This window comes from Atta cephalotes (genome assembly GCF_000143395.1).
Source record: "Atta cephalotes unplaced genomic scaffold scaffold00015, whole genome shotgun sequence".
In the NCBI taxonomy this organism is placed as follows: Eukaryota; Metazoa; Arthropoda; class Insecta; order Hymenoptera; family Formicidae; genus Atta; species Atta cephalotes.
Genome location: NW_012130079.1, coordinates 2,615,832 through 2,627,585, shown reverse-complemented (window position 1 = coordinate 2,627,585; position 11,754 = coordinate 2,615,832). Strand labels below are relative to the sequence as shown.

At 29.3% G+C, this 11,754-nt stretch overlaps 3 protein-coding genes across 3 annotated transcripts; 1 reads left to right on the top strand and 2 right to left on the bottom strand.

Annotated features, from left to right (window-relative positions):
• Positions 1-79: 79 nt before the first annotated feature.
• Positions 80-1,406, bottom strand: LOC105618146 (HAUS augmin-like complex subunit 3). The gene is given in 5 exon segments (XM_012199687.1): positions 80-269; positions 342-562; positions 648-834; positions 922-1,140; positions 1,225-1,406. Coding segments are annotated over 5 exon segments (999 nt in total).
• Positions 1,407-2,709: 1,303 nt separating this feature from the next.
• LOC105618019 (UBX domain-containing protein 7) lies at positions 2,710-4,962 on the top strand. The gene is made up of 8 exons (XM_012199557.1): positions 2,710-2,749; positions 2,967-3,209; positions 3,320-3,597; positions 3,845-4,117; positions 4,191-4,248; positions 4,370-4,537; positions 4,615-4,700; positions 4,804-4,962. The coding sequence occupies exons 1-8, from the start codon at positions 2,710-2,712 to the stop codon at positions 4,960-4,962; spliced, it is 1,305 nt and encodes a 434-aa protein (XP_012054947.1).
• Positions 4,963-7,436: 2,474 nt separating this feature from the next.
• On the bottom strand, positions 7,437-9,637 carry LOC105618018 (PRA1 family protein 3). Its single transcript, XM_012199556.1, has 4 exons — positions 9,441-9,637; positions 8,810-9,027; positions 8,577-8,690; positions 7,437-7,495 (listed from the first exon to the last, which is right to left on the bottom strand). Exons 1-4 carry the CDS (start codon positions 9,635-9,637, stop codon positions 7,437-7,439), a joined length of 588 nt encoding a protein of 195 aa, XP_012054946.1.
• Between the last annotated feature and the right edge of the window lie 2,117 nt (positions 9,638-11,754).

Here is an 11,754-nt window from a genome sequence, read left to right as displayed (position 1 = left end):
CACACACACACACACACACACACACACACACATATATATATATATATATATATATATATATATATATAGGTAATATTAATTATTCTACTATGAAATAATCGACGTAAATAAATTTAACATGAGTAGTAATTTTTACTCACTGTAATTTACTATCTTCAGGCACTTTTAAAATTCCACCATTATAGATATCCTGTACACATTGTAATATTGCCATGTAATAATCCTCTTGAACACTAGCATTAATCTCTTCTAATTTAGCATGGGTTAAGCTATATAAGAAATAAAAAAAATACAATTATATTACTTAATATATTTAAAAAGATAATTGCCTATTTACTTACTTTTTTTTACACATGTGTAATTCAAGCATTCTTTCATCCATCTGTTTGTCCCTACTATCATTTATTAGAGATCCGTAATCTGAATCCTCTTCTTGCTCTTCTTTGTTAACACTAGTTCCAAATTGCTTTTTTATATGAATACCTAGATAATGATTATAGAGTTCTATTTGTTTACTAAATAAATGGATAGGCATTTGTGACCATAACACTGCACTGCCTCGCTAAAAAAGAAAATAATAGATAAATATCATATCATATAACTATCATATAACTCGTAAAATTAGTTACAAAGTTTAAGATAATTACATTCTTAGCAGCATTGGCATACACATTTAAAAGATTCTCGATATCTTTTGAAAACTGACAAGTTTCTTTATCAAATTTTTTCAAAATGACACTGCAATCGTCATATGCCTTTTCTGTTTCAATCTGTTCTTTATTGAGCATAGTTTCTGCTTCTTCAATGTCATCATCTAGCTTATTCTTAACTTCTCTACAACAAAAATTATTTCTCTAAATTATTTAGCTATTTCATAAATACTTCAAAGGAGAAAAAACATAACTTTATAAAAGTTCTTACTTCAGAGTTTTTATACTATGTCTCAATGACTGAAGATACTTCTCATCTTCTCTGCAGCTTTCCTTCAATGCTTCGTATTCCATAAATAGATCCTCTCGACATGTATCATCTATGTCGACTAGTTTCAACAAGTTCGGGCAATCTCTGGTGGCTTCCTTTATTGCGGCGTCCAATGCTTCACCTTCCAATATTTCGCCAGCATCTTCCAGTGTATTTTTTCTGTAAAAGAAGAAAAAATCATCAGAAGTCTAGTCCAGTTATATCAGTGGTTATCAACTGTAATTTGTAAAAGAGGTATCTTACAATTTTATCTCCTCGTTGGAGAGAATATTGGCACTGCTCACGTTCTTGCAGAACCACTCCAGAAAAGGCTGCGTGCTCGGATCATCGCATACTTTGCTCAAGATCTCAGGTGTGATCCCCGATGATAGATCTGGACGTAATCCGCGAAGCTTGTTATAGAGCAATTTACTGGTGACACTCATCTTCCTTTATATCGATTTTTTTATTTTCTCTTCTCTCGATATGCCGTTTCAGTTTCCACAAAAATTTCTAGTCATATCTCACATCACACAGTAATCAAACAGTTCATCGCATAGCACGCTATTTTAACTTTCAACAATATTGTCTTTAATTTGACGTCCATTTGAATTTTGTATCAGAGATGTGACCGGTTGGCATTTGATAAATTGAAGCTGTAAAACATGATTGCGCCATCTTTTTGAATTCTTTGTAATTAACATCAATAAATATTAAAGATCGATAAAATCATCCGCTAATATATCGACCATCGATAAAATCATGAGTATCTTTATTGTTGTAGAAATTTGTGAAATTAAAGAATTTATAAAAATAAATTAACATTGATAAAATATCAAAATATATAATTAAATAAAAAGAATTACAAATGTTTCAAATATTTCAGATATCAAATCAGAATATAAATATATCTTCGAAATTTTTAAGTGACGTCAGAATAATTTATTCTGTACGTGAATATTAATTATTTTTTAATTAAATCTTTGCAAATATTTAAATAATCAAATAATTACCAAATATATATATATATATATATATAATAATTCAATCGTTTAAAATTATATGTCAATATAGATAGAATTTATTATGTCGTAAGTTTTTTATTAATATATACATTGTAAAATATATACATTGTAAAAATTCAATTAGGATTATTATTACACGAAAATTCTAAAAATAAAAATCTTTTTTTGTATCGTGAAAGTAATTACAGCGAAGGCACAAAAGTTATATCAAGTCTATTATAAAAATAATTTCGAATTATAATTAATAATATTAATAGCAATAAAGAAAATCGCCATTTCGTGTATTAGATAGCGTGAAAATACACAGCAATTACAATAGAACAGGGTTAATTGCGGCAAAGGCTAATGTTCTTTTTTTTTTAAGAATAAAACACTATGTTCCTTTTTAAACATGTTTTTAATGCTTCAAACATGCTTTAACATACTTTAAATAGTATTATAAAAAACGTGTTAAGAACATTGATTAAGAATATATTAAACTATCAAAACATGTTTTTACCAACCCTACGAAGTGATGCAGCGTATCGTGATGTTCGAAATGTCATTTGGTGTGTGAACAGAGTGTGGTGTAGTGAGTAGTGAGCAGTAGTGAGTGGGCAAGAAAGTGAGAGTGTCAGAGAGGGAGAGAAAAAGAGGGACAAACAGAGATTTAGAGGTATTTTTCTTGTGCGATCGGTTTTTTGAGTTCGGTGAGAAAAATCCTTCTGAACTTGAGGTAGCCACGATGGATCGCGAACTGGTCGACAAATTCATCGAGGTAACGGGTAAGTCACATTTTGCCTGTAAGTTAGCGCGAGAATTATCGTTCAGGTTAAATAACGCGAGCATAACCAGTTAGCGTCATGATTATAAACACACATTTTTTTCTTCAAATTCGAGTGAATCGCGAACGAAGCCGCAAATATAAATGCTACGAACGATATCACGGTACGGACGGATGCGAACGACGTGCTGGATGTTTAGTTTGTGTCTTCCATTTAGGCGAGAGTGAGACGACCGCTCGGCAGTACCTGACGTTGGCCGATGGAAACGTGGAGATGGCGATCAGTTTGATGTTCGAGGGTGGTAGACCACCGGAAACCGAAAACGCGAATCCTGAGCCACCTGTGAGGGCTCCGATACTTCCTACGCGCGAGATCCTGGTACCCTCAGATCCTATGTGTTCATTGCCACAGTTGTCGAATAATGTATTTGATAGATTTAGAGATTTTGCGGTGGAAACCCGTAAGTATTATCGTATAATATAAAAATTAGAATATCTATATATATACATGAAACATATAACATATTTCTTAGATATATAATATATAATACATATTGGATGATTAATATAGAACGGCAAGAAGAAGAGATGACTCGCCGAGTAACCGGCGATGCAAAGCAATTGTCTCAGAAGAAATCAAAGCGATTGGAAGATCTGTTCCGACCACCATGTGATATTCTCTTTTTGGGTTCCTTCATGGAAGCACGGGACCATGCGAAAACTTTAAATCGTTGGCTGCTTGTCAATGTTCAGAATCCACAAGAATTTAGTTGTCAGGTTCTTAATAGGGACGTGTGGCCCAATGAGCATATCCAAGAAATTGTGAAGGATCACTTTATCTTGTGGCAAGTATGTCGTACTAGAATATCATGCCACTTTTTATGCATTAAAATCAAATTTTTAATATTTGTTTAAATAGTTTTAACTAAATATTTACTAAATTTAATATTTATTTTGGTACAAGAATTATTAATTTGATTTATTGGTAAATGTTAGTAATATTACTATTTAAACAAATATTTTTTTAAAATTTAGTAAATTTTTTTTGGTGTAGTTCATATTCTGATTTTGAACTACATTTGTTACTTTCAATTAGGTCTTATCTAATACTTCGGATGGAAAACGTTATATAGACTTTTACAATGTGATGGCATATCCTTATCTGGCGATTGTAGATCCTAGAACAGGAGAGTGTATGAAAGCTTACAATAACATTACTGTTGATAGCCTGATCTCTGATTTAAATGATGTACTGAGCACACACCCATCTCCAGAAAGTGCTACGTATGTTTCATCTGACTCTAAAGATTGGAATAATTTTCCTACAACACCTCCAAAACGAAATACTGTAGTTGATCAGATAAAGAATGTTAGTATATAAATTTTATAATTTTTTTTCTCTTTTTATAATTGATTTTTTATTGTAATATTCGCTTTTTCAGGATTGTGGACCTAGTAGCAAAACTTCTAGACTTTTATCAGAAAAAGTCACATATTTTGGTTAGTATCTTTAAAATTGAGAGAACTAATTTTAAAATTATGTATTTATTTATTTTACTAAATAAACATACTATTTTACTTATTGTTAGTTTTTTTTAAATATCTGTGTTATGTACAACAGGAAACGAGAATGTAGCATCTGACAACATTACAAGTTCGAGTATTTCAAATTTGAATGCTCCAAGTAGCAGCAATATTGCTTTTAATAAAAAGAGGAAATTGAATGAATGTACGACTAAGCAGCAAAAGGATGAAAAATTAAAATCAGATACAACTAAATCTGAAACAGGTATATGATATCTCCTATGGCTTATACTATTTTTGATATATTCTTTATTTCACCTGTAAAATAACTTTTTAATTCAGGTGACGAACCTTTTCTACGGCTCTGTTTACGATTGCCTAATGGTGCAAAGGAAACGTTATCAATGTGTGCAACGGATACCATAGAAGTATGTATTCAGATCTCTTTCTAAGATTGCATTTCTAAGATTATATACGTTTCTAAGATTATATATGCAAAAGAAAAGTATAATATAACTGCACATTTTGTAGGACTTTTTGATTAAAATGGAGGAAATGGGTTTTCCATCAACAGAACATACATTTTTGGTGCCATTCCCGAAAACAAATATTGGTGCATTATCCGCAAATACTCGTCTGCTAGATACAATCTTATTTCCAACGAACACAGTATTCATATCAAAGATATAGTAATTTTTTCCGAATAAGTAATAATTGCTTCCATTACATTTCCTTAATTATATTTTCTTCATTATATTATGATAATTGAGATATTCATTAAAAATTTTGTCACTGTTATTTCTACGTTACTATACGAAAGTTTGTAAAAATTGTATAGTTAAAACTTTAGAGTTTGATCTCTGTTCCTTAAAATTAATGAATCAATTATTCATATCTCGTATTTATTTAAGTACGTCTTGAAACATTCTCATTTAAAGATATACATTTTTTCATGTAAGGCAAATGATAAAGGCACTGCCATTCGGTGTTCATGTCATACAAAAATGCGTTCATTAATCTTTTTATCTTAAATTAGGAGTTAAGATTCGCAACTTATAAGAGAAAAAAGTTGCATACGTAGTTACTGCCGAAGTATCGAATAATATTACTTTTTAGTTTTATTATTACCATTTCCGGAAAATCTTGTAAGTGCCGTCCATAATGCATACAACCATCACAATACATCCTTTTTGGAATATTTCGAAATGGCACATATAAATTGTTATATCTTGGCAGTCATTTTATAGCATTATTACTCGATATAATGAAATATTTAAAGCGTTCTTTATGAAACTTTTATCAACGTGATTCAAGATACAGGATAAGTAAGATTCCATTTCATAATACAATATATATCACAGTTATAAATGAAAAAAATGAGATAATGAAAACATTTATGTATATCGCAATACAAGGTATATCAATGTATCATCTTTTCATTAAGATAATCAGTTCAAGTTACAACTGCCGATATAGTTAAGATAGACGTAGAGCAGGATAGTTTAAAGATATGAATTATAATTGTCAATAGAATATGCTGCATAAAAGATTATGCATTGATTACAGATACACGTCATGTCATCTGTATTTTTACTTATTTCTTAGTATACAGTGTCATAATTCTGTAACATACATGATAGAAATATTTCTCCTATTAAGTGTGTACTTATATTAAATATATCATTTAATTCAATCATATTAATGTCTTATATATATTCTGCATCACTTTTTAATATAAAATTCTAATTTTTTTTAAAGCTTGTCAGCAATTATAATGTTACTTGAAATTTTAGTTTCATATTCCCTTTAATAAATAATCTTAGTTTTATATATATATATATTAACGATAGGGATATATTGATTCACATACATATAACAAAACATGTATTATATATACGTGGTCTGAGAATAAAGTTCCCGTATTCAACAATAAAAAGAACAAAGATCTCAGATAACAAAAAGTTATTTTCTTTCAAAATAGTGTCTAACATTAATACGCTTCAAAACAAAATCCATAATTGCTGTTTAGAACACTTGTTATATTCTTCTGAACATTCCTGACATCTTAAAAAAGTTTATTTTTTATGGCATTTTTGAAAACAGTATGAAATTCGAAAAAGTTAATAAGATGAGTGAGTAATTTTAACAATTCTTTTCTTGACCAAAAACAAAAATTCTTTTATCTACAGGAACATTGTCATGCAATTTTCTCGGTAAACATTTTTAAGATGTTGAAGATATTCAGAAGAATATGATGGTGTTCTGAATAGCATTCCAACTATGCATTTAAAAAAAAGTTTTGAGACTTTGTATCGAAGATGTGTAAAGTATATTAATGTTATGAGTAACTATTTTGAAAGTTAAAATATAGATGTGTAAAGTGTATTAATGTTATGAGTAACTACTTTGAAAGCTAAAATATAATACTTTGTTATTTATAAGTCTGTATTTTTTTATTGGTATTATAATCCGGAAATTTTATTCAGATCATGTATGTATAGGATATTAAAACGGTAAATAATTCTGCATATAGGATGATAGGATTCATTAAAATACCAAAAATTAAAATAAAAATAATATAATATATAACAAAGTTTTGTGAAAACAATTTGTCATATGCGTATGGTTTACATATGTTATTTATATAATATATACATATATATACAAATTAATTCAAAATATAGTTTGTTTATAAATGTTATATGAATAAAGCTTCAGTCATTTTTGATTTTTAAATATTGATATTATATATAATATATAAATGTATATTTGTTATAGGTTGGACACTATCTGAGTATATGGTATTCAAAAAATATATTCCCATTAAAATAATCCTATGAATCACAAGAGAAAGTGTAACACAATTATTATAAATATGTAAGTTCAATAATTTTTTGATAAAAAAATATTTGGTATTATAATTCGTTATTGGTTATAAACAACTACATAATGTTTTGCCTAAAAAATCACATAGTACTAGTCTGTTTCCAGCTACAGGAATTTGCTAAATTTATGTTTTAAAGATGTTACAAGATTTATTTCACTACGATAACGTCGTGTGGAACACTGTAGTCCAATTAAAACAGCAATAGCAGCAAACATTAATGGTTATTGACATTAATTTTTGTCAATTCGATATTGAACTTGATGCACAAAGCGGGATATTAGTGAGGCGGTTGCATGAGTGCTGTCTGTGCACGTAAAGTCATACCAGTCACATCTTCTGTATAGTGGAATGAGAAAAGAATAAAAGAATATTAGATATAACAATATAATTCATAAATCATATAGATTCTACATAATAGCAATAAGTAAACAATAGATAAACAATGTGCTTGAAATTAATATAAGCTAATAATTAAACTTAAAAAAAATTAAGTTATTAACAAAATTCAACATTAACAAATAAATTCAACAAAGACTAAAATAAATAACATAATAGAACGTCGAGAGAAATGATATAATATTGTTAGTACATAAGCAGCCTTTGAAATACTTGTGAAGAACGTGTGATATCAATTCTGGAGATAATACATGCTACTTTTTCTTTAAAAAATAAGAAAGATAATTCAAATATTTTTATTCGTATATATGTTTCAGTACATTATATAACGATAGATTTTCATGAAACAGATTTTATATTCAATCAACACAATAATATGTTTAATGTCAATATATTTTATCTACACTACAAAATGTTCTTAATGTATATTTTTAGTAGTAAACATATATATTCGAAGACAATACTCTGAGTATATTATACATTATATGTATATACATATATAGTGAGTAAAAAGAATTATTAATTAGAGAAAATGCTGTCCAAAAATATTAAATACTATTAATATCAATATTAATAAATAATAACTTCATTACTTTCATCGATATCAGCAAATATAGAGATTTCATTAAATATTAACAGTATATAAGCATTTAAAACATAACACGTACATATTAAGTATTATTCAGCGACTAGTTTAGAAAATATAATTTCACTAATAACAATGTCTTGATTTTATTTTTGAAATTATTTTTGAAGCATCAGAATTTTTTTTTTGTATTGTCTATATCCGAGAGAGAAGGCATAATAATATTGAAAATAAATATATATATATATATATATATATATATGACTGCATCCATTAGCTTATCTGAAGCAGATTTAAAAATCACTCCATAGTAAACAGATTGGTATTGTGTAGTAAGATTGTTAATAAGATTGCAAAGCATTTCCACTCGATCTATCCTAAGAACTCAAACATAAAGAGCTATAGAAATTTATGAAAATAATTCTTCTTCCATACCCAGATGTTTCAGAAATACACCCATCGGCGTACGTTTCAAACCAATGCCCTCGATTTTATTGGCAATCCTGTTTTTGATATTCCTTAATCTCAATGAGGCATGTACAAATGTCACTGAAAAATAGAGATATAACTTATTATTGTAATAAAAATCAATGTGATTTTTATTGCTCAAGAAATAAAATCAAAATTAATAATGATATGAAATAAATGATATCAAATGTCATACTTACCGCAGACAGGTAACAGAATGCCTAGAAAGAAAACTAAAAGAGATCCTAGAGTATACGTTATGAAACATCCAGCGAATATTATAAAGAATATTCCAACAACAGGATATTGCCTTTTGAAGTTATGTATTGTGCTTCCTTCCATGGATACATAAGCGAACGTACCCAAGATTGCCATCATTGCTAGCATACCAACTAGCATTTTAACAGGATGGATCAATCTATAAGAATTTATCATAAATAAATCAACAAGTATGAAACAATACATAAAAAGTACAGTATAAAGCATTTGTACAAGAATTTTCGAAAAGTTGACAATATTAAATTCAACTTAAGTTCAAATTATCTCATTCAAGACTTCAAAACAACTTTCATATATGTATTTAGAACGTGGCAAAAATCAGAAGTCTCAAAATCTTTCTCAGGAAAGATTTGTAATCAAGAAAATTCAAGAACCATTATATGTTAACTCAAAATAACACTCAGGTCCATTTCAACCTCTATAGATTAACTATAATCTTGATTTAATTTTTTTTCTAATTCTTGAAACTAGAAAAACATAAAAAGTAATTAAATCGAGCCCAAGTTAATCTACATAGAAATGGACATCAATATACAGTCGAAAATCACTCACCCGACAATAAGGAAAATAACGATGGATGTAAACAAATAATTAGTCTGATAGTACAGGAGATTGTTGACCACTCGGTTGCCCCACTTCTCTAGGTCCTTGAGATTCGGTAGTTGAAAACGTGCGGACTCCAACAGGAAGTCGTCCAGGCTGCGCAGCGGCGGTAGCTCCAGGTTGCTCACCAGCTTCGTCTTGTCCATCGTGCCGTCGAATTGATCTCAACGATATCGCACTGTTAGAATCAGCCGATCTTCCCTCTAGATCGTTCTGCCGTCGTACCGGTATTTTTGGATGATGACGAGTCCGGCGACGAATGTCATGCGATGCCGACGACGTGGATTGTCAGTAACGATTAATTGGAGCGATCGCTTATTATCGGAGCAACGTGAATCTGTTCAAAGAAACAAGTCGCTTCGTGTACAAATAATAAATATAGACGCTAACAAATCGCCCTCGATCGTCGTCAAAATGCATCCACGACTACGTATTACGTTTCTCGGGGCTCTTGACAGGTAGGATATCAGATGTTCGATATCAAAATCTTTAGTCAAGGTAGGAAGGTGTTTTATCGAGTGGGAGGATGACCTGCTTTCCCGCGACATTCGAAACAAAGACATTGGTAGACTTACATTACATTTTACTTTACATTAAAGTCTGAATAAATTGATTGAATAAATATTTCAAATATGATATAATAAATATATAATATATAATAATTATAATAATAATATAATAAGATGCATAAAAATAGACGGAAAAAAATGATAATGAAAAATAAATATGAATGTCTAGAAATGCGTGAGACACGATTAGAAAGGCTGTGACATAATATTAGGAATATATATTGTACTGCGACATATCTATGTATAGTTGTAGCTAAGACTCGTACTATTGTACTGTATATGCAATATATTGTATAATATAGTATATATGCAATGGTCAGGTTGTGATATATAGGTAATAAATATTATAAGATAGAAGAACATATATTACGATATTCAAAGAAATGAAAATAAGAATATTAAGAAAATCTTTTATTTATTTTTAGAATTAGGTACTAGCAGTGTGGAAGGATGAGTGTGGATAAGAAATTTATGTAAACCAAGTTCCCTTCTTGGCTATGTAAAGTGTAATAAATTCTATTCTATAAATGAATGTATGAATGAAGGAATATGTATGAATCTTTTGCTGATTATTATGCGATATATTATTGTTTAATAAATGCGAATTATTATGCACAATATAAATTTATTCTAACACTGCTAAGAATCATATTTTTATTACATTTTTTTATTGAATACAATCTCCATTCTTATTGTGTACCTTCGTCATTGTTTTTGCACCGTTATTGTAATTCTGCTGTAATCGATCTGTTTTACTAAAATAACAAATAATGAATAATTCTTGATGTATATGCATTTTTAAATTAAACTACTACGCTACTGCATATATTATATCAAACAGTATGACATAATATTATTTCGTAAATTATAATATGCCGGATTATTGAAGTAACAGAAGAATTTTCGTCGGTATCTTTGATATTATCTGCAAATAAATATTTAAACATTAGAACATTTTAAAACACTGATGATAGACTGATTCCAGAAAGGAATTCATCATCAAAACTAATTGGAATTTGCTTGGTTCTTCAGCAAGTTCTTCTTCTAAGCTGTAGGTGACTTCCACAAATTTTTTATTATATTTCCTGAAAATGTATGAAAGAATAATAATCAAAGAAAAATCAATTAATAGTATTATAATATTTGTTTTGATTTTGATAAGTATTCATCCATCTTTATATAATATTTTTTGACGATTCTGCGAACAGTTTACAAGACCATAATACACTTGTAGCCTAAACAGACCATCTGTAAAATTGCTTGGAGTCCTTTAGTTATGTGGGGTATATCGCATCATCATGTTTTCTATCTTTAATTTAAAAAACATACACACATGTCTTTTAATTTCGATTCTCAAAATTAAAATCTAAAGGAAATGTTGCTTCATCAATTAATCAGCGATTAATTAAATCTTGTGACATGTAATAATATAAACAACTCAATTATTTACCATTGTTGCAAAATACTACAATTCTTATTTTATGATTGCTCGATAAAGGCTCTTGAGGCTCCTGATTCAATCACACAATATTAGACGGTTGCCGACGAACTTAGCCACGCACGCACACATGCACACACACACACACGCACGCACACACACACACACACACACACACACACACACACCACACACGAGCTGTACATCCTGTCCATGTGTTCTCGGCGCGCCGAAAGCGACGCACATGTTCATGAGC

Coding starts and splice junctions, on each gene's coding strand:
- LOC105618019 (XM_012199557.1), top strand. CDS start 2,710: ATGGATCGCGAACTGGTCGACAAATTCATCGAGGTAACGG. Junction 2,750..2,966: donor CAAATTCATCGAGGTAACGG/GTAAGTCACATT, acceptor TCTTCCATTTAG/GCGAGAGTGAGACGACCGCT. Junction 4,249..4,369: donor AGAAAAAGTCACATATTTTG/GTTAGTATCTTT, acceptor TATGTACAACAG/GAAACGAGAATGTAGCATCT.
- LOC105618018 (XM_012199556.1), bottom strand. CDS start 9,637: ATGGACAAGACGAAGCTGGTGAGCAACCTGGAGCTACCGCCGCTGCGC. Junction 8,691..8,809: donor CATTCTGTTACCTGTCTGCG/GTAAGTATGACA, acceptor TCTATTTTTCAG/TGACATTTGTACATGCCTCA. Junction 7,496..8,576: donor TGTATTTCTGAAACATCTGG/GTATGGAAGAAG, acceptor TCCACTATACAG/AAGATGTGACTGGTATGACT.